Genomic DNA, 23457 nt, shown 5'->3' with positions numbered 1-23457 from the left:
AGGAAATAAGGATGTCGTTTGTGTGTGTGTGTCCATAAGCGTCATGTAATCATGTGAATCATAGTTTGGATATCAGTGAAAAACCTGCGATCGGTTGTTATGGATAACTGGAGTAAAGCTGTGTGTATGTGACCTCGTGTAACAGTGTCCTCCCCAGAGCCCTGCCCCTTTAAAGTTGACCTACAGCAGTGAAAAGGGCTTGGTATGTGGGAACAGAAAAATGCCAAAAAATACTTTGTTCATCAAGACCTAAAACAGGTCAAAGAAAAGGGTTAAGGGAGATTCAGTTGAAGTTTGGCAAACTAGAAATTTAACTGAATCGTATATTGTATAAAGTATCAAAAGTCAAGTTAAAAATGTGATGTGCATTCTTCTAACCTTGAAATATACTTATGCATTTTTTTAAGGCACAAATAAAGTTAACTCCTGAACCATATGTTGAGGGTAAGGTTCCGCTTGAATATGGTGAAGCTGCACAACATGTCCTCCCCTTGTACTCCCGGAGCAAGAGTTTCTTAAAACTGAATTCTCTGGATAAAGTTCTCCCATGTGAGGGCCATCAAGAGGTCCACGCAGAATACATCATTAGTCACACCGAGCTGAAAGAGGCCAAGACATTATCCCTGCATTACCTGGTAAGACATTAACTGGCAAAAAAATAAATTGGCACAATCATGAATCCAAAATATGCCGACTATCACAGATAAGCATGGAGAACATGTTGTAGAGAAGTAACAGAGCTGTGTGTATATTTTACAGTAGAAAATGCCATTAATACTTAAATAATAAAATATTAAGAATTCCAATACTATTAATGCCTTCTACATTATATATTAGTGTAAGTATGTATATTGTAAGCTGATGGCTGGTCAGGTAATGGAGGTACATCTCACCCAGACTACTAAGGTGGGAGAGATGAGAAAACTCCAGAAAGAACATTCCTCAGCAGATAAATATTGTCTGCTGAGGGTTATTTCAGAGTTCCAGTTACTGGGCTGGATTTTTAGGAATGACAGGTAGATTGGTAGTGGGACCTGTCATTCCACCCCCCTCCAGTCCACACTTTGGGGATGTTCCAGCAGCGACTCAGCTGCAGAGAGTCTCCTCATCAAGGAGGCTTAGGCTAAGTTCACACAGAGTTTTTTGGACCTGAACCTGAGGTGGCCTCCGCCTCAGGTTCCGATCCATAAAGCGTGTCATGGAACTCAAAGCCAGTGCACGGCATCGGCATCCAGCCGCTCACCTTCCTCCGGATTAGGCTCAATGAATGGGCCTAGTCCAAAAGAGGGTGTGTCTTCAGGCCGAATCGCTAGGCTACTCGGCCTGAAGAATGAACACCTCGCTTCTTTTTTCCGGGAGCCAAAAGAAACGGCTCCCAGAAAACGCTCCTGCACGGCTTTTTGGTTAGGATTTTGAGGCAGATACGGCCTCAAAACCCTGACCAAAAAACTCAGTGTGAACTTAGCCTTAACAAGTCAGCTCCAGCTTGAGTCTTTGGCACAGCTTGGCTGGAGTGCAAAACAGAGAGGTCGTTTTTTGGAGCTGTGTCCTGAATTATCCAACTGGTTTTGGATTTATGTTATTCTAGGTGAGGTAACCTATTCTATGTTTAGTTAGAGCCTAACCGGGCAGGTATTTATTTTTGTATTGTTTCCTTTTGTTGCTGCACCATTTTGTTTTGAGTGAAGATAAACTCTACCTTTGTTTGGACTAAAGAAACTGGACTTTTGTGTCTATGCCACCCCACCGAGCAACCCCAGACCCTGACATTAGTTAAAGGCACCGTGAGAGATACATTTATTCAGTTGTTTCCAACACAAATCTTTTGATCTTGTGTGCTCTTGAAGAGTCCACATATAGTATTAATAAAATACTTACCCTAATATATTTTTTTAGTATTCTAATATTTATTACCATTGTCATTTTTTTCACAGTTGGTTTCCAAAGTTTCTATTAAAAAAACAGGGACCGTGGAAATTAAACCTGAAAATACTAATGAAGGTAAGACATGGACGGAATAAGAAATCAGTTTAAAAAAAATAAAAAATAAATAAAAACATTAAATGCTACAGATTTTCGCATCTTTTTTTTTTTTTTTAGCAAAAATACAGAAATAAAAATCATGTAGCTCTAGGCATAAATACCATTATTCTAAGACAAAAAATATCACAAGATATCAGAAAGCATGTAGCATCAAACTGTATTTAAAACCTAAATCCATTAATTGTTATCCTAATTTTTCTAATTACATCTGTATAATATATGAGCATAACTCTTAGAAATATAGATATAAAAATGAGTTTCTGTCTTTCTGTTCTTCATGCGTGACCAAATGACTGGACCGATCTTCACCAAATTTGGCACACAAATACATTAGGTGTCCAGGAAGGTTTTAGGGTGGGCCTCAATTGTCTCAGATGTACTGTTCCTGAGATACAGTATTCCCTAAACAATGACCTGAATTAGCCAATACAAACCTGTAAGTCTTTCACTCATATTCCAACTGCCATACACACAGTCACTCCACATGCATACTGCATTACTCCAGGTTTCCATAACTGATAGCCAAACTGAGATACATGCATCAGAGGATTAGATACACAGCTCAGCACAAACTATCACACATCAGCAGATTAGATATACAACTCAGCACAAACCAACACACATCAGAGGATTAGATACACAGTTCAGCACACACCAACACACACAAAACCTTCAATTTTTGGATGCCACGCTGTGTAGTGAACAGGATAGTTTTTAAAAAATGATTTTCAATCATTAAAAAATCCCATTGACTTGCATTAGGATCGGAATTGGGATCGGGTTCGGATGGAAAATGATCGGAAATCGGATTTTAAAAATGATCCTGAAATCTCAAGATTAGCTCAAACCTAACCAACACATATTAGAGGATTAGATACACAGTACAGCACACACCAACACACATCAGAGCTTTACTCCAGGTTTCCCCAGCAACCCAGCCATTTTTCTTCACTGCTGTATGTCAGCTTTAAAGGGGCAAGGCGATGTCGCTGACATTGTTGCACAAGGTCACATACACACAGCTTTACTCCAGGTTTCAAAAACAACGGATCGCAGGTTTTTCATAGATATCCGAACTGAGATACACATGATCACATGATGCTTATGGAAACACATACAAACGACATACACAATACCCCAGTGCAGAACTGGGCAATTCTTATAGGGCCACCACAAAAACAATAAATCAAATATACCCATGTAAAGCTGGGTCCTCTTGCTAGTCTCATATATATATATATATATATATATATATATATATATATATATATATAAATTTGTTTGTCTGTCTGTACATCTGTCTGTTTTTTATGCATGACCAAATGACTGGACTGATCCTCACCGAATTTGCACACAGGTACATAAGGAGTCTGGGAAGGTTTTAGACTGGGTCTCCGCACTCTAAGAAGGACTGTTCCTGAGATACAGTATTCCCAAAAAATGACCTGCATTAGCCAGTACAATCCTGCAAGTCTTTCACTCATACTCAAACTGTCATACACACAGTCACATGTCCCTTATCAGCCAATAGAAGCTCACAGGCACTTAGTCTCCCTACGCACACAGTTTTACTCCAGGTTTCTATAATAACCCAGCCATTTTTTTTCACTGCTGTAGGCCAGCTTTAAAGGGGAAGGGCACCATGCATGATACTGTTAAACAAGGTCACATACATACAACTTTACTCCAGGCTTAATAAGAATTGCAATGCCACAATATTTTCATAAAAAAACAAAATTTGCACCTTTACGATCATCCAGGTTGTTTTTTTCACAATATTTTCATGGAATATGCTATTGTTTATGGGTTATGGATACATAGTACAGAAACATAAGATGGTTTTATATGGAAGAGGTAAAATTATTTCATTATGGAAAGTGTTTTGCACCAAATAATGTTCTTATCTATTGCAGATATCCATGGAAAAGTCACCTTAAACCTCCCTTTAAGTGAAGGCACTTCTAAGATCCTTCATGTCCTTGTGTACATCATCTTGCCTAGTGCAGAAATATTAGCAGATACCGCAAAATACAATGTACAGAAATGTTTCAAGAATAAAGTAAGTTGTATTTGTTTTCTAAATTGTAGCAGAATAGAACATTCTATCATTGACTACAATATGTTGCTGACTTCATGACAAACAAAGTGACTGTTCTAAGCCTATGTGTTACAATGATGATAAAATGCAGTTACATGATGGCTACTAAAGGGAGTCTGTCCTCCGAACCAAGAATAGCAATCCAGCCCTGCAGATAGATAAGTTAAAGCCATCTGTATGTCTTCCCTTGTGAATCAGTACTTCCATTGCTGAGGTATAGTCTTTTAAATATATATATATATATATATATATATATATATATATATATATATATATATATATATATTGTGTATTAGTTCTTTAGAGCAAGACAGTAGAATCAAAAATGTACCACAGACACAGGCAGAGGTTGTCAATGGATAGACAGACAGGATTAGAGAGCAGCAAATAAAAGAATAATTTAGGTCCTAGCAATAAAAAGAACAAAGGACACTCCAAGGGGCAAGTCAGAGAGTAGTCCAAGACCAGCAACTGAGGTCATCAGGATAGAGAGGCCACAGATAGAGTCAATAAAATGATACAGCACCTATGTTTATGCAGTGGTCTGGGGCAGAACCTGAATTTAAATAGGCCACCCAGTGGGATCACCTACAAGCATTGGGCGCTGTGAGGAGCGTAACTATAGAAGGTGCTGAGGTAGCAGTCACTACCAAGCCCTGGAGTCTGAGGGACCCTAAAATTTCCTCTGCCACATAGAATATACCACTATTCTAACTGGTACAAGATATGGGACCGATTACAAATTTTGCACTGGAGTCAGAGAGCTTCAAGAACCACCTCTGTGGACCATGGAAAATCAACAGCACCTTGAAAGAGGACTGAGCTTCTGGACCAGACAGGAACCTAGAATAGTAGGTTGTCTAGCAAGTGTGTGCTTATAGTAACAGGATCAAAAGCAAGAGCAAGAGAAGTATTGGGTCTGAGAAGGGTGGGTAATACACTGTCATATTATGTTGATCATCTTATGCCAAAATGTGGTGGGGGCTGGAACCTATATAGGCTAAATCACTCACTATATTGAGTCGCTTGTGGTTCTACTATATATATATTTCCATATCCTTGTTAAGATGTAACTTTTTTCCAGGTATCAACTGAGTTTTCTCCACATGAGGTTCTTCCAAGATCAGATGTGGCTCTCCAGGTTGAGGCTTCTCCTGGATCTCTCTGTGGTCTGCGAGTGGTGGATCAGAGCGTGGTACTGATGAAACCAGAGAAGGAGCTGACAGCTGACAAAGTAAGTGATAATTTCATGTATATAGTCATCATATTCTGCATTATTATTATTCATATATACATTAGGGATAACTTTCCTAAAGTAGTCAAAGTGCCTGAAGGAATCCATGTAAAGTAGACAATATAAATAAAGACATATGTCCAATGGACACCGATGAACCCGTGAGCCTCCATCTGTATATTTGTAGTTAAAAATGTATCCTGGTCAGTCATAGGGCTAGTTCACACTGAGTCTCCCATTGACTTCAAAGGGAGGTGCTTGCATCTTTTTTTCTGCAAGCTAGTAGTGGAGAAATGTAGAGACCAGTAGATATGGTAAGGAACTATTAGTATTACTTTCAATGTTCAGTCTTCTTACATTTTTCTTATATTTTTCTCAAGGTGCTTGACCTCTTCCCCTCTGCTGAATTTGGATGGTATGATTTTCGTATCCAAGATGATGGCGATACATGTGGATTTAGACCTTTTCCCCGACCTCCGATTTTACCTGGCCGCTCCTTAATAAGACCAATATGGCCACGGTTCCCTAGAGATGAGAGTGTGGATGTATATAGCTTTTTTAAGGTAAACCAAATCATTATACTCATCTAAAAGGAAGATCTAAATAGCTAAAAGCCTTGGGGAGTTGTAACAAGGGGTCTGATATGAAATTTGTTATAGGGTCTTCTATCTCCTACTTATATATACTCTCTATTTATATATTACATTGTGTTTCTTCATAGAACCTGCAGTTAAAGATAATAACAAGCGCAGATATTAAGAAGCCATGTCCTAAATTTCCACTGAGAGAATTTGACAATTTTATGGTGCCTGCTGGAGGTAAGTTAGTTATAGTACTCATTTTTTATAAAATCTATATCATGAGATCGAAGGAAAAGTCGATTTTCTGTGGTGGAAAAGTGGGACTTGCTCTAGCACCACCTTTTGGAAAGTCCCTCCTTATAGATCAATGCCTGGTTTTCTTGAAACTAAGTGGCATAATCCGAGAATAGAGCCAAGACAGAATAATTCTTCCAAAAGGACAGTGAACTGTTTCAAAGTTATTGCCTCTCTTCAGTGCGAAGCAAGGTACTGGATAACTGGGTGAGAGGTCCTATATGGGGCTCAGGGGATACTCTGTCCCCTTAAGAAGACATTGCCACTACAGGGGCCACTTTGCTGCATACAAGGACTTATTAGACTATGTGCACCGTGTTAAGAATTCTAGGAAAGAATCCTTGGCAGAAAATTGGCACTTGCTCGAACTCTCCCTATAGATCTCGAAACCAAGAAGCATAATCTGTCACTAAAGTCAAATCAGAAAAACTCTTCCAAAGGAAAGGGAGTCTTGTTCATGTATGATGTATGATGTGAGCAGAGTATTGGCCGGCTGGGTGGTTTAGAGATCCTAGATGTGAGTCATTAAGTACAGGAGCTTTTTATGTCATGCATGTCCTGCTAAGAATTCTGGGAAAAATATAAGCAGATAAGGTCTCCTGATCCTGCTTAAAAGTTAAAACAGCTATCTGCAGATGGGACTCTCTTCTTTTTGGTAAATTCATTACTTTATTCCCAGATGATGCTACTAGAGTTCAAAAAACAGGCATTGATCTATAGGGAGATGCTTTGCAAAAGGTGGAGCTAGAGCAAGTTCTCCTTTTACACCAAGCAGGACTTATTTACATATTCTTTTTCCAGAATTCTTGGCAGGGAACACAGGGTCTAATGTATGCTGCAACACAACAACTCCTTGCTACAGGTTCTTGCCTCTTGACCTCATATTGTGTAAGGTCTACTGTAATAGAATGTGCACATAGCCTCATTATATAGGTACCAAACATAAGTGTTAGACAGTATGGCACTAACATAACATGTCCATGTAGTTACTTAACTATCTGTGGTGTCTTCCTCAGGAGAAATGTCCAATGTGACCATAAAGGTGGGACCTCTAAGGTCAGAACTCTGGTCAGCCATATACAATTATGACCCATCAGCATCTCTACAGATGGATTGGCCACTACATGTGCGGCAGGGGTTCAGGGAAATACGCATTCAACCCAATGTCCTTAAAATAGCAATCCCATAAAAGATGTTTTCCTACTGTTCTTTTTCTATTCAGTAAGTGGTAATAAAGGGTGCGAAGTTTAGGTTATAAACTCTTTGTATGTATTTATGTCTAAGGAGCAGCCTTTCCCTCAACACCTATGCTAACATCTGTAGTAGAAAAAGAATCGGCAATAGAAGAAGTAGATGTAGAAGCTTCAAAGCCACAACCAAAAGAAACTGCAAAACCAAGAACATATTTCCCTGAGACCTGGATTTGGCAACTCGCTGCTCTTGGGTACGTTGTATGCTGAAGAGTTTGTAGAAATTTGCTTTTAGTTATACGCCCAGCTTGTAAAATAAGGAATTTGCAAGGACGCCCATTTCTTTGCATCTTCTTTAGAAACAACAAAACACCTGACCGCAGGTTGTATTTGGTATTTCTGGTCAAAGGCCTTCACTTTAGCCAATGTCAATTTATATGATGCATTATTTACTTAGTGATAGGTATAACTACTTTTTGTCCTGACTATGTCCATACTATGAAGCAAATTCCTTTAAAGGGAATCAGTTACTACAACCCATCATATGAACCTAGCCCTGCAGCTAGATAGGTTAAGGTCACCTTACTCAAAGGGTGTTTTCCCCTTACGAATTGGTACCTCTGTTCCCAATTTTTTGCTGTTTTTTTTGTATTATGCAAATAAGCTCTTTGGTTCCAACACAGCTCCAAAGAGCTCATTTATACATTACATAAAGAGTGACATCTCAGCAATAGGAGCAGCGCTTCACCGGGGGAAATCACTGTTTGATTCAGGTGACCCTAACCTATTTATCTACGGGCTGGGCTCATATCTGGGCTTTCCCGATCTGTGCCCTGGGTAAAGAGCTATTGATCCCGGTACCATAGCTCTTTACATTCAGAAGGGCGTTCCTGATACTCTGTCAGGAACGTCCTTCTGCCCAGCAGCGCCTATCACGCTGCACAGTGTGAGTGGAAAGGAACGTATTATCAGGAGGGGAGGGGGCGTTCCTCCCTGCTCACACTGCACAGTGCGATAGGCGCTGCTGGGCAGAAGGACGTCCCTGACAGAGTGTCAGGAATGCCCTTCTGACTGTAAAGCGCTACGGTACCGGGACTGATAGCGCTTTACCCGGGGCACAGATCGGGAAAGCTGACAGTGTGCTGAATTCAGCGCACTGTCAGCTTTCCAGCAGTATTTAAAACTGCCTGTGCCCGATCTGATGAAAGGTCCTCTTTAAATAGAACCTTTCATCACCTCCACCAACTCCACTCTTTTGAATTCCTAGATTCCTAGATTCTGATTCCAGTATAAGTATAGATTTTTTCTCTAACCCCCATCTTTCCCAAGCAATCAGTGCAATTAGGTTTGGTGCTATGCTAATTAGACACTCTACTGTCAAGTGGGTGGTTTCTGGCAAGGGAGTGTACGCGATCATGAACTGCCCTCTGGGCTGCCCCTGATTGGAGCACTGGATCACAACCCATTGGCTGTTTTATCCCAAGAACCCCCTAGTGGACAGCAAAGAGCCTAATTAGCATAATAGGTGCTAAACCTACCTGTACTGATTGCTCTTGAATGGAGGGGGCTAGAGGAAAAATTCCAACTTCTGTAGAATTGGTGTAGTGTTGCCTGTCAATAGATGCAAAATCAATTGTTAAAATATTACTCAAACCAAATTTTCCTGTTTATATAGAGAATCTGGCCGAGCTGAAATCCATCATAAGGCTCCAGATACCATCACTGACTGGAATGCAGGGGCCATATGTATGGGGCCCAGTGGATTTGGTATTTCTCCATCATCATCCTTAAGAGTTTTCCAGCCATTCTTTGTAGATGTGACCCTCCCATATTCTGTTAACAGAGGAGAAACATTTGCCCTCAAGGCTTTAGTCTTCAACTACCTGAAAAAATGTATAAAGGTAAACAGCAGAAAAATGTATAAAATACAGAGATGAGAAAATTTTCTTAACTTTTTTTTTTTTAGACAAGTGGTGCAATACCAAATGTCCAACAATGTCCAATAGTATCTCTCTGTCATCAACCAAAAACAACCCAGACCACATATCTAAACCAACCAATAGTAATGAACATAAATTTGTCATTGACTGGTTTAGATCATGTAGTCGTGGAGGGTACTCATGGTCATTGTTACTTGATCATTGAGGTTTCAATGGCTTTTGGTGTGAGTTATCATGCATGTGGTTAAACCTTTCTTTGCCAGGTACAAACCACCCTGAAGACCACCGATGAGTTAGAAGAGATAAAGTGCGATGACTGTTCATATAGCAGTTGTATCTGTCCAGATGAGAGCGAAACCTTCAAATGGAACCTGAAAGCCAAGAAACTGGGTATGATGGAACCTGGGAGAGAATGTTTGATACATTGTCTCCTAACTTTAATACAGTTGGATTTCAACATCTGTCTTGTGGTCACAACACTTAGAGCCCTAGTCACAGCTTTCTGGGAGCATTTACACCAAATATCTGACAGAAATTACCATAAATCTGGTGAGGCTGGTAACCCCATCCATGCCAAGATCTTGCCAGGTCCATTTCCAGAAAAGCGATGAGGACAGTGCCTAACATAAAAATCACAGTTTTTTGCTAAAAACCTGATTTTCATTAATATGTGCAACTTTTTCATGACTTGAACACCTGAAATCTGACGAAAAAGACTTGATAATTTTCCTTTGTTGTTGTTTGTTGTGACAAATTGATGACCTTGGTCTGTCTTTTCTTTGCTTTCAGATGTGTCTAATCATAACTTATCTAAGATTTGTTTACGGATCCCAAAAATATATTGAAATGATTTTGATACAATATTGCAAAATACTAGTGAAATGTTTTACAGGCACAACCACTCGACTCTACATATAGATACATATAGCTTATCACTTTGTGACACAATATTAGGGTGCCATCACATGGAGTTTACGCTCCGTGTATTCTGTCCATTTTACACGTGTAAAATGTAGTTAGCCATTGAGTTCAATGGCTTGTTCTTATAATGCGCGTTAGACGCGTGCGCAAACAAACGTGCGTTATACGAACAAGCCATTGAACTCAATGGCTAATTACATTTTACACGTGTATTTTTACACATGTAAAATGAACAGAATACACGGAGCGTAAACTCCATGTGAAGGCACCCTTACAATATCAGGATATCATAAAGTTCGTTATCTCATGACACATACAGAGCCTTGAGAAAGTATTCGGCCATCTTGAACTTTTCAACCTTTTGCCACATTTCAGGTTTCAAACATAAAGATATAAAATTTTAATTTTTGGGGGAAGAATCAACAACAAGTGGGACACAATTGTGAAGTGGACTGAAATTTATTGGATATTTTAAACTTTTTTAACAAATAAGAAAACTGAAAAATTGAGTGTGCAAAATTATTGGCCCCCCTTGCGTTAATACTTTGTAGCGCCACCTTTTGCTGCGATTACAGTTGCAAGTTGCTTGGGGTTTGTCTCTATCCGTTTTGCACATCGAGAGACTGAAATTCTTGCCCATTCTTCCTTGCAAAGCAGCTGGAGCTCAGTGAGGTTGGATGGAGACGTTTGTGAACAGCAGTTTTCAGCTCTCTCCATAGATTCTCCATTGGGTTCAGGTCTGGACTGTGACTTGGCCATTCTAACACCTGGATATGATTATTTGTGAACCATTCCATTGTAGATTTTGCTTTATGTTTTGGATCATTGTTTGTTGGAAGATAAATCTGCGTCCCAGTCTCAGGTCTTTTGCAGACTCCAGGTTTTCTTCCAGAATGGTCCTGTATTTGGCTCCATCCATCTCCCCATCAATTTTAACCATCTTCTCTCTCTCTGCTGAAGCAAAGCAGGCACAAACCATGATGCTGCCACCACCATGTTTGACATTGAGGATTAGGGTGTGTTCAGGGTGATGAGCTGTGTTGCTTTTACGTTAAACATATCATTTTGCATTGCATTGGGGCCAAAAAGTTGGACTTTGGTTTCATCTGACCAGAGCATCTTCTTCCACATGTTTGCGAGCCAAGGGAAATGGAAAGGATGGAAACATCTGTGAATCTTATTTTTACTATGATATAACTTACCATCTGGATCTCTTTTCAGGAGAAGTAAATATTATCGTAACGACTGAGATTGTATATACGAAAGAATTTTGTGAAAGTCCGATCTTTGTTGTTCCTAACCAAGGCAAAGCTGACACCATTGTAAAGACAGTGCTAGTGCAGGTGAGTGTGCAATGATACCCCAAAAATGGTTTACAAGGAATTCTATGTTCATTGTGCATCAATCCTTCTATAGGTTTTCCTCCACTTGTCTGAAGTTACTATCCTTGTATCTATGTAACTGAGCCAAAGCCAAGAAAGTTATTAGCGTCCCCTGTTACCCAGCACCCAGGGTTCAGGCCCTGCAGCCCCCTCTAACTTTGTACTTTCAATATATTTTTTTAAAAAATATCTGAACTCAAAAATGCGTCATGTTTTTTCTGTATTCTCAGCCTGGGGGTATCCTGGTGGAGAAATCTCACAGCTCTCTGATCTGCTTAAAAGAGGGAGGTAAGAGGACATTACATGACCTAGCGAAGTGTGATACTAAAGTAAAACACTGAAGATTTACTGAGGAAAATGCATCAGGAATCTGTGGGAATTGTATAAAAAACAATGGGGTACGTTTTTTTTTTCCAAATTGCACATCCCTTTTGGAAGTGTATTTAACCCCTAGTATTCATGGGGTGCTGTATGGCAGCCAGGGTCTACTAAAGGGTTTATGTAATCCATCTTAGTACTCCTATTAGGCTCTGCCAGTGATGGTGATGTGGAAAAAGAACACTGTAATGTGTTGGTCAGTGTGAATGTCGTGGTGATTTATCATAATACTAAAAGCACATCAGGGTCAGGACCCCATGGGAGGGTTTGGACAACAAGTGCACTTGTAAATGCAATACATCAAACTCTGTGTGATTGAGAACAGATACAATCTTTATTCAGAAATTGATCACTACGCATTTCGGGAAATATCCCTTTTTCAAGTGCATAGACCTGCCATGGTCATGCTTCTAGGTCCATGAGCTTTCTCCTTTTATCGTTATGTTAAGATTTGGAAATGTAATGTTTAGTTAACACTATAACAAAACCTTTGGCTATTATATTTTAGGCGACCCTAAAGTGAAGGAAATATCTCTAAAGATCCCTGATAATATTCTGAAGGATTCGGCAAGAGCTCATATAACAATGTTGGGTAAGAGCTACAATGTATGGATTTTCTCATCAATCTCACCATCCAACAAAAATTAGCAAATAGTCAATGTCCCTAAACTTCCTACCATGTTCTACAACTTTAGTCTAGTACCATGTTGCGTATGTTCAGTAGGCACTTAAAGAGGGCAGCTGACTCCATGACAACTCTTGCCTTCATAGTATGGCACAGGTTGTGTGATGACTCCTGCCAATACTGGTCTAGTCAGTACTCCAATACTGCACCTCCATGGTCAGCAACATGGTCACCACTCTAATACACTGCTGGGTTCCTTCTGTACCTGCAGAATCAGAGATGTCTTTGATCTCGGTAGATGTTAACATCAATACAACAACACTGGCATCCTCCCAATATTCTTCTCAGTATATAGGCAGCACTTCCACACAACAATTCTACAGTATATTCCCTATTCTACTAAAGACCCCTATATCACCATATGAGCACTTACGGACCTATTTTCCGCTGATATGAAATATTCCATTTATTTCTCTATTCATTATGAATGTATAGTAACATTGAAATCCTGTTATTCCCCTGCAGGAGATCTCATGGGCACAGCCATGCAGAACCTTGATCGTCTCCTGGCCATGCCGTATGGATGTGGAGAACAGAACATGGTTCTCTTTGCTCCCAATATCTTCATCCTGAATTATGTAGAGAGGACTCATCAACTGACCGATGAAATCCTGAACAAAGCCAAGACATTCATGGAGAGTGGTGAGAAATTCTACACTGAGTATTATTGTATTTTATTTATCCGGTAGTGGGTCCTGGTACTTGGGGACTGCATTGATTTAGGCGATAAATACTAATCCTACAGAATAGATTATGGTCTGGATTTCATGGTACACCTGTTAGAAGATAGACAGATACAGTATCAAGTCCATTCTGATTTCTCCTCAGAAAACCCATCCCTCATAAACCCTTGTTTATTGCTGCCTTTCCAGAAACAACCTCTGTCTTCATCATCGCCTCTGCCTTTTCTCTTGCGCTCCTCTTCCCTTGGTCCAAAGGCGCCAACTGCGCATGTGTGTCGGTCATTTTTTCTGTGGCTGAATGGAAGAGTCAACAGGATATGACCTACTGCGCCAATTGCGGAGAGGCAAAGGTGGTGAAGAAGACGGAGGCCATTGCTGGAGAGTTTTCAAGCAGACCTGGGTACGCCCCCCGTGCTGTGAGAAAACTCATTTGTATAAGGAAGAAAGAACTTATATATTTACATATCTTTTTTTTCAAATTTTTCCCAGGGTATCAGCGTCAAATTACATACAAACATGATGATGGATCATACAGCGCTTTTGGAAAGAGTGACAAAGAGGGAAACACATGGTTGGTGGATCTGACTATGTTTGTCTTATAGTGCATAACATTACCAGTAGAGATGAGCGAGTAGTGTTCGATCGAGTAGGTGTTCAATCGAATACTACGGTATTCGAAATACCTGTACTCGATCGAACACTACTAGCTGTTCGAAGTTTAAGGTTCGATGCAGAACCAGCGTTGATTGGCAGAATGCTATACATTCTGCCAATCAACGCTGGTTCTTCTCTTACCTTTCCAAAGTCTTCTCCGCGCTGCGTCTCCGCGTCTTCTTCCGGGTGGAATTCACTCTGCCTAGGCATCTGGCCTAGGCAGAGCCGACTGCGCATGCGCGGGCATGCACGCGCATACACGCGAATGTTCAGTCGGCTCTGCCTAGGCCGGATGCCTAGGCAGAGTGAATTCCACCCGGAAGAGGACGCGGGGACTCTGCGCCGGGAGAAGACTTCAAGCAGAATCCAGCCCGACCGTCACTCGTGGACTTGGTAAGTATGATTTTATCGAATGTTGCCTACCCCTGAAACGAGCATTTCCCCCCATAGACTATAATGGGGTCCGAAATCCGTTCGAACAGTCAAACAGTGTGCGGCTGTTCGAATCGGATTTCGAACCTCGGACACTTTAGTGTTCGCTCATCTCTAATTACCAGCTATTATAAATATGATAAAACCTCTAGACTAAAATTTCAGTTTACATGCCAATCTTGGCATGGGTGGTAGAATGGGATTATTTATGCCAACGTATTTTCTTATTGGTTATTGTCTACTGATTTATACTAGTAATAAGATTATTAAGATTAAGAGAAAATCTCATTTTTTTGAGAAAAAGTTAATTATTTTGTCATATTCCCTGTTGGAGAGAAATTGTCCATTTCTATATCTCTGTCATGTTTCTACAGGTTGACTGGATTTGTAGTGAAGTCCTTCAGCAAAGCCCGACCTTATATCTTCATAGATGAAAGTCACCTAAACCATTCCTTGTCCTGGCTGAAGAACATTCAGGAAGAAAATGGAAGTTTCCGCAGTGTCGGGAAGCTTTTCAATAATGCCATGAAGGTAGGATGTGATAGAGGGGACATCATGGTCCAAGGTGTGTCATAAAGACAATACAACATAAAACATTATTGGACAAAAGATTTTGGGGAGATTTATTCACGACCACCTCCTGCAGTCTGTGACTTTTTAGATGCCATTGGGGCAACACTTTTACGAGAGTGATGTTTTTAAAAAACAAATGTGAAACAGGTTATTTGGTGTTACAGGGAGGATTAGAAGATGGAATATCGCTCACGGCTTACATAACTTTGTGCCTTTTGGAGGCCGGGATGTCTCCGGAGGTAAGTTATTGTATAGAGTTTTGACAAAGCAATTAATTTTACTACAAGCCAAATATTATAACATTTAGACTAGTAAATTTGTTCTTAACAATCATAGCTGTTTAATTGTCCTAATGTGACCCAAGGAGTTGGGCGAGGGGAAAGAGAAGGTGAAGTGGAGGTTGGTCACAAGGATTCATGTACTATACCTTAGAGACAGCCCATGTGCCTGGTATTGCCCAAATGGAAAAGGGACACAGCTCAGGTTAACCAATGGGTGGAGGAAGCTTGAACTTTCTTCAACATTAGCAACCAGACAAGGAAATGGGAAGTCTTTGACTAACAGTTCCCCTACAAAAGACAAGAGTCTGTTGAATAAACAAGCACTAGCCATACTTGCTCCAAATGAAGGCCATGTGATATCAAGATCCATAAATGGGTCACCATTGCATATTTGGACACAGGATCCTTTCTTCATTATGTGTGCCCCTGCTCGGTGGATGTTTCCTTTGAGCCTTCTTATACTGTACATAAAATAGATTAAAAAAAATATTGTTGGCATGGTATATATCATTGACTTCATTGGGAATTTTATGACTCTCTTTGCAGTAGTGACAGGTTCAAGCAGACAGATATTTTTTTTCTTACATAACTCTATGATTGTATAAAGAAATTCAGGGCAACCATTCTGGCCCAACCACCTACGACATCTGCTTCATATCCTAAAAGACATAGTAGTGAATTATATTATTACTACTACAAACCACCCTAGACCTCCTGAGATCAGAAACCTTGAACCATAACCAACCTAGACCACCATGGATAATAAATATTGATATTAACTCACCAGAGGCCACCAGAGATGGAAGGTATTAACCACTAACCTACTGTAGACCACACCAATGAAGCCCTATATACAGTATAAGGCAGGGAAATTTCCCAAAAACCTCCATAAACTTTTTTTTTTGTGATGTTCGGCAGAAAGAACCATGACACCACATTGAATACCATTTGGCTTTTATCACCCAATTTTAGCTTTAAACGTACTTACAGTGAAATTGTACTCCTTTATAGGTGTCACTTCTGAATTGATTTGTCATAAATTTTGCTTTTTTTCCTCCCAGGAGCCCGTACTTAGCAAAGCTATATCCTATCTGAAGAAATCCTGTGCGGATGTCAGCAATGTATACACCCAGGCTCTGCTGGCCTACACCTTCTCATTGTGTGAGGAGAATGAACTCAGGGAATCTTTGTTGGACAAATTGGAGAAAAAAGCCGTGCGGGGAGGTATATATTATATCCTATATATATATAAATACAGAGAAGGATATAATGTAAACAAGCAGTCAGATTGAAGATAAGAAGCAGGAGAACAGTTTAATAAGTGAAGTAGACGCATCTATTTAATAAGATATGCTACACACTTTCCTATATTTAATTTCCCTATTCATTTATGAAAAGTTGTCTGTATTTCCAGGTACATTTTAACTAATTTATGGGTTGGGCTTCTTAAGTAACCATGATGTATATAATCCCATTATATACTATGTGGGGAAGGTAGCTCAGTAGAAGCAGTGGTGCGGACCCAAACAGTCAAGACAGGGATACATAATATGCAGCAAACCAGTTTATTTAGAAAAAAAACTGGAAAATAAATAAACCTTGACTTCAGGCACAAAATGAGTAAAACAAAATACAGCCTTAACTTCAGGCAAAAAATAATAAAACAAAACCTGCTTGTCTGAGCGCTAACTAAACAAAGTTACTCTAACTGTACGTGTGGCTTACTACTAATCACACGGTCATAATGAAACAAAACAGAGGCTATGATCCACACTGGTGATAACAGGGTGTTGGGACAGAACCCGGCTCCTCCACTCTCCCCCAGGAACTGCCCTGAAGTGCAGGCTCTGCGGCCTTTTATGGCCCATTAACAAGCCTATGACCTACAACTGGGCTGTATATTCAAGATCCACCCTGGACCACACATATGTCAGGAATCTGGGGAGATATATTCCATGAATCTAGTACTCTGCCTGTCACCTTCTCACAACTATATCAAACTGTTTATTAAAGGATTTCCATTACAGATGGACAGCTGCACTTGAAGAGGGACTCTACTCCTCCTCCTGAGGACTCCTACTGGTACAGAGCTCCATCAGCAGAGGTGGAGATGACCTCCTATATGCTTCTGGCTCTTCTGACTTGTCCATCTCCAGACATAGGCAAAGCTTCCTTAATTGTGAACTGGTTGAGCAAGCAGCAGAATTCAAATGGCGGCTACTCTTCTACACAGGTAAAGAAAGGAATCTAAGGAGTATAATACTTATTGGTCCTAATGATAACAGAGTATGCCATCATAGCTATCTGGCCAGCCAATCCAGATAAGACTGTGCCCATCACATTCACAAAGTACTGTGTTTTTTGGCATATTCAGTGGAAAGTATTCCAAGGCTCACTTTGACCTACTTTATGACCAGATACATTTTTGTAAATTATTTTACCATAAGTTATCTTGAAATTGAAACATCTCAAGGATAAGTGACAGTAGTAGGTTTGTCGTCCTTGAGGAGGAGTTCCTGCTGTTCTCAAAACTGACTTGATTTAACCATATAACAAGTATTATACATGGAACCAGTTTGATTTATTTGCCGGGTCTGATGAAGATGATACCGTTAACCCACTTTTACTTTTTAGTACATTTGGTCTGTTTCCTCCGGGGTCTTACTAATGTTAGCCACCTCTAATATACCTTGTTACTATTGTCCCTATAAAAAATTCCCATCTTCTTTCTTTTGAAGGACACAGTGGTGGCTCTTCAGGCTTTGGCCAAGTATGCAGAGGAGACATTTTCTGATAAAGGAGATGTTACTGTGGAAGTCAGTTCCAAGTCAGGATTCCATGAGCAGTTCCATGTGGACCAGAATAATCGGCTCCTAGTTCAACGGGCAACACTACCTAAAATCCCTGAAGACTACACTGTGACATCAAAAGGGGCTGGTTGTGTTTTTGTTCAGGTGAGCAGAAAGATTGATAACATTTTTATATTATATTTTTACATTCTTATATTATTCTATATTATAAAAAAACATGTCCAATGAGTTGTGGACCAGTAGACTGTCCATTAGTGGTGGCTATTCATGTGGTCAAGGTGTGGTGCCCTTATGATCCATTTGGGGATCCCCGAATCAGCTTGAAAAATGCAAGCAGGACTTTTCTCTTTGCATTTTCCAGATGGAAACCAGGTGGACCAGATTTTAGAACTTTCTAAGCGGATTGGGTTTCCATTTATTTTAGGTCTCCAAGTGGTCGTGGTCATTGTGATTCATATTTCATTTTTCTCTCACAATCTTTACAAAATTGCAATAAAACTTTTTGAGTAGACAGTTAATGATTTGTCTATCAAGTTTGGTGTTCCCTCTATGAGCTCAATATGGCCTATGGCATCAGTAAATAAATCCTACAATTGTGTATGAAACTTCATGACCCAGTGAGGAATGAAGACGCCGTGTTCTGTAGGTTCCTTAGTCCAGGGTTATATAAAGTAGATCTGAGAAATATCTCCTAACAATATCTGTTCATAAGTTCCGGGACATATCTTTATGTGATATTTGGACATAGACCTTCATAATGGTAATTGGCTTCTTCAACTCACAGGCGGTATTGCGGTACAATGTCCCTCCTCCCGGAGCTAAGGACACCTTCTCCTTAAGTGTCAAAACGTCTTCAAAGAAAGACTGTCTGAAGGATTCAGTGACAAAGTTTGAAGTTCTTATCAATGCCGCGTGAGTTTTCTTCTTATTTACTCTTGTTCTCTTTCACACCCTATAAGAATATTTCCAAATTTTTAAAGATTTTTCTCCAGCCGGCTTAGTGGTGACAGTCTTCTGTTTCGATAGGTTGGCAATGAATATGACCATGAAAGCAGGAACCTTCAATGGTCTGGGACTTTTTACTTCACAATTTTGGCAAATTCAAAACATGTGCCCTTCTTCTGAGAAGCCACAACCCTATGTTTAGCAAGTCGGAATTTTTTTGCTTAATGTTCCAAGATGCTACTAAAATGCACCAAAGACACATTTCATTTACTCCAGAGTAGCCGTAACTACAATGCTAAATCTGGGCCGGTCTCTTCTACGTTAACTTTGATATAACTGGTTAGGTTTAATGGTGATGATCTCCCTTATGGCTCCCTCCTCCCCTCTCTTAGCACGTGGGGATCTTCCTCTTCATCTTCGTCACTCGGGTTCCTGTGCACATTCACTTACAATTGAAAAACGTTCGCTTTCATTCTGTAAATTCTCCTGCCCTTGTTGTTAGGGCTGTCAAACTCCACCAAAATCTATGAAAAATTGGGAATATTCTCAAAATTGCCGATCTTCCTATACAGTATATTGTATACAGTACATTCCTTTATAGAGTGACCAAAGCAGAGTAATCTCTCTTCTCTTTACAGCTATACCGGTACCCGAGAGAAATCTAACATGGCCATTATTGAAGTCAAGATGTTGTCTGGCTACATTCCAGTAAAGAGCACAATAAAGAAAGTAAGTTCCGGAAATGAAGCCTCTCATATTATAAATGTAATGGGTGAGGGGCCCTTTTATAGATTTTGTTTTGGGGGTGCAAGAGCTTTTAATGACACCTCTGGTAGGAAGTCTGAATCTATGCAGTGTAATATGTGAGTAAGTCCTTCTATAGTAATACAGGATTCCTAATACACAATGAAAGGCCATCATAAAAGAGATTCCAGAAATAGCGCCACTCGTGTCCATAGGCTGTCTTTAGTATTGCTTCTGACTTTAAAAGCATAAAACAATAAGTTCTCTTACAATAAACCTTTGATACACATGAGCATTTCTAGGAGGACAAGTGCCTGATACGTAGAAATAATATTATTATTGTAATATCAGCCATAACACCGGTTTTTCTTCACAGCTAGAGAAGGACAAGTTAATCCAGAGAAGTGAGATAGCGCCTGACCTGGTGACTTTGTACCTGAACGAGGTTTGTATCCGTCTTATTATAACTATAATCTTGTAATTGTTTTATGGTTACTTGTAAGAACACTTGAGATTCGTCTGTGAAAACTATCCACATCGACTAATCTTTAGCTAAGGCCCTATTCACGTCTGTGTTGGGGTTTCTGTTCGGGGCGTCCATTTGCGACCCTCCGAACTGAAACCTATACACGTTATGAAATGGTTAACTGGGAAACCTGTGGACCCCATAGACTACTGCTGCTTGCAGGACTTTTCTATCCACATGTTTCGTGCAGGAACCAAGTGGAAACCACACGGACCCCATTATAGTCTATGAGATCCGTGTAGTTTCTTCGATAACCACTTTTTAATGCCTATAGGTTTCCGTTCGGGTAGGGGGTCCCAAGCGGACGCCTGAACAGAATACCGAACACAGATGTGAACAGGGTCTTAGTTATAGGGAGTTTATTTTCAATAAAATTGGATATCTGTCTCTGGAAAGTTCTCTGATAACTTTCAGCACCATTGAGGTTTTACTCATGATGATATTATCTCGCTTAGATTGGTCCTGATACAGTAACCCTCCCCTTCATGGTGGAACAGGACATTGTGGTGAAGGACCTAAAACCGGCTTCAGCAAGAATGTATGATTACTACGAGACGGGTAAATCTCCTCTTTTTGTCTAGAAATTAAATTGTAGCAATTGTTAGAGAATTCCTAAGCTAGTGATGTGTTTGGATGGTATTTTGCCTTCTTCTGGGTCCACGCTGTATTGGTATAGGTTGAGTTTGATGGGTCATATCCTTATGTAACCCTATTAGATAAGAATATTCTTATAATGCTCAGTATTACAGCATGGGGATTAAGGCGGCTATTTATGTCTTCCAGATGATCATACCTCTGTAGAATACAAGCACCCTTGTAGTGAAGGTAAGAGAATTCTCATTTGCTTATAAATATATTGTCCTACTGGGGACACTACACATGTTTATGACTGTATTTGCCTGTGTATTGCTTATTGCTTGTGCATTGATATTCTTGCATGTACGGTATATAACAAATATCTGTATCTTTACCGGAGCGAACATTGGAGTCGGGGGAATGAGCACTTGTAACTTAGTAAGTCTGAGTAGGGCAGGAGAAGAGACAGTCCGACAGTCCATGTGCCAGGAAGAAGAAATTAGTTAACTTTTCTCAGCAAGGAAGAGGAGAGAAGTGTGGGGACAGAGTCAGAGTCCCTGGCTAGACTGGTCAACGAGACTGCTCAAGGGCAGCTATAGTTCCACAATTATGACTATAGGGCATAATAGAGGTTGCAGGGTCCACAGTTGCCTACCCAACCTCTATTATGCCACATAGTGGCCCACCCATGAACTATTATTATACTCTGGGGTCTTTTCAGATCCATGAGTATAATAAACGGAGCCCCAGGGGAGGTGAACAAACATAATAAACACTGTTACTAACTCACCTCTGCTTGATCCGGTGTTACTCCTAGCACAGGACATTATCATACAGGCTCAAAGACTTCCAGGAGTAACATCGGATCCAGGAGAGGTGAGTAACAGTGTTTTTTATGTTCCTTCACCTCCTCTGGGGCTCCTGAAATACCGGTAGTTGTTTAGGTTCGCGGCCTGGGCCTGTTCACGGCCACCACCCGTGCCCTGTAGTAGAATAGGAAGCGGGGAGCAGCCATTAACAGGCACGAGGAGGTAGGTAAATAGGCTGCTACCTGCTGGGGATACTATAGCTGGTAGTGGCCTATTTTTAGGCTGGTCTTACACGTAGTGGTTTTTGCGGTCCACAATTTGCAGATCCGCAACACAAATTTCACTCTAAAAACTCATTCTGCAAACGTCTGTGTCCAACCGCAAGGTGCATCCGCAACGTTCCATGTGTATCAGTATTATGCGGATCCGAAAAAACAAAACCCACATGTTGACATCCGCAATTGCGGATATACACTGATGTATGTTCAGTGTATATCCGCATAACTGCATGCACCCACAGACTTGTATGGGACAGTCCGTGCCGTAAAAACACGGCCATTACGGAAATGCAGTATACTGTCCGGACCACAGTTACGGCACGCCACACCACAGACAAAATCTACGGTGGTGTAAGAGGCCGCATAGAAAAAGTGGATCCGCAAATGGTCCGCAATTTAAAACCCGCAATTGTGGACCATTGGGGGTATTAAACTACGGTTGTGTAAGAACAGCCTTAAATAAAACAAACAAAAAAATATTCTTACTTACTACCTTGCAATCCCTTACCAGAGTCACCGCTGGTGCTGCCTCTTTCTTCACCAAGCAATAAGATGGGGGGGAAAAAAATTAAATAAATACATAAATAAATAGATTAATGATCGATTTTGACACCCCACCGAAAGTGCTCACCTCGCCTCATTAGCGGTGCAGCCCTGAGTCTGCCCCAGCAAGAAGACGCAGACTACCACATGGGAAGCGCCATCTAAAAGGTCAGTTCTAGTCCCAGGCAAAGCTCCTAAAGACCTATGACCTCCAGTATCTGGAAGCTGTTTGGATATACAGTGTTGTTCAGTAAAAATCTGAATTACCTTGTTAGCCAACCTGTCTCCTAAGTCTCATCTCTGCACCTACCGTCACAGGCCCTCCAACCAGGAGCCTTATCATCAGGACATGCGTCAGATTGAGACATCAATAGAAAACTTACAGTCAGCCATGTGATAGTAACTCAGAGCCTAATATAATGTAATGTTCAGTCTTAGTGTGTTTCTATTCTCTATATAACCCGACTCTTGTAATTTGTTTTACTGCAGATTAGTCTAGAAGTTCCTGCTCAGTCCTGGCTGTTGTGTATACCGCACAAGTCCCTGCAACTCAACACCGGGAACTAAGTCTGACATCTGTAACAGCGACAAAAAGAACAAATAAAATATCAAACCTGTGTCTGACACCTCGTAGTAATGTGGTTATTTGCTAAGGGAAATGAAACACTATGACCTATGTGAGAATGAAAAATTAAACTTGTATTTAATATGACTATCTACTAACTGTTTTTGTGTTTGGACCATTTCTACCATTTCTCATATTTTCAGGCTCAGCCAATACTTCCTGGTATATATATATAATATTTACTAGTGCTGAGCGAATAGTATTCAAAACTATTCGTCGAATACCTCGCTCC

The 23457-nt window shown here is 40.4% G+C and overlaps 1 protein-coding gene across 1 annotated transcript in view; it reads left to right on the top strand.

Annotated features, from left to right (window-relative positions):
* The window catches only part of LOC142183466 (alpha-2-macroglobulin-like), a 35512-nt gene extending 12304 nt beyond the window's left edge, over positions 1-23208 (top strand). Inside the window, exons 12-36 of the mRNA XM_075258566.1 lie at positions 408-635; positions 1935-2001; positions 3957-4102; positions 5226-5375; positions 5756-5938; positions 6097-6193; positions 7538-7694; positions 9116-9341; positions 9644-9770; positions 11523-11644; positions 11914-11971; positions 12570-12653; positions 13212-13388; positions 13919-14000; positions 14890-15046; positions 15253-15327; positions 16431-16593; positions 17397-17602; positions 18108-18323; positions 18964-19091; positions 19763-19853; positions 20245-20313; positions 20850-20952; positions 21178-21219; positions 23090-23208. Coding sequence (XP_075114667.1) covers positions 408-635; positions 1935-2001; positions 3957-4102; positions 5226-5375; positions 5756-5938; positions 6097-6193; positions 7538-7694; positions 9116-9341; positions 9644-9770; positions 11523-11644; positions 11914-11971; positions 12570-12653; positions 13212-13388; positions 13919-14000; positions 14890-15046; positions 15253-15327; positions 16431-16593; positions 17397-17602; positions 18108-18323; positions 18964-19091; positions 19763-19853; positions 20245-20313; positions 20850-20952; positions 21178-21219; positions 23090-23094 — 3159 coding nt within the window. The 3' untranslated portion in view covers positions 23095-23208. The remainder of the gene's footprint in view (positions 1-407; positions 636-1934; positions 2002-3956; positions 4103-5225; positions 5376-5755; positions 5939-6096; positions 6194-7537; positions 7695-9115; positions 9342-9643; positions 9771-11522; positions 11645-11913; positions 11972-12569; positions 12654-13211; positions 13389-13918; positions 14001-14889; positions 15047-15252; positions 15328-16430; positions 16594-17396; positions 17603-18107; positions 18324-18963; positions 19092-19762; positions 19854-20244; positions 20314-20849; positions 20953-21177; positions 21220-23089) is intronic.
* The last annotated feature ends 249 nt before the right edge of the window (positions 23209-23457 follow it).

The sequence above is a fragment of the Leptodactylus fuscus genome, chromosome 10, assembly GCF_031893055.1.
Source record: "Leptodactylus fuscus isolate aLepFus1 chromosome 10, aLepFus1.hap2, whole genome shotgun sequence".
NCBI classification, from domain to species: domain Eukaryota; kingdom Metazoa; phylum Chordata; class Amphibia; order Anura; family Leptodactylidae; genus Leptodactylus; species Leptodactylus fuscus.
The sequence above is the reverse complement of the archived record's forward strand: the minus strand, read 5'-3'. Positions and strand labels throughout refer to the sequence as shown.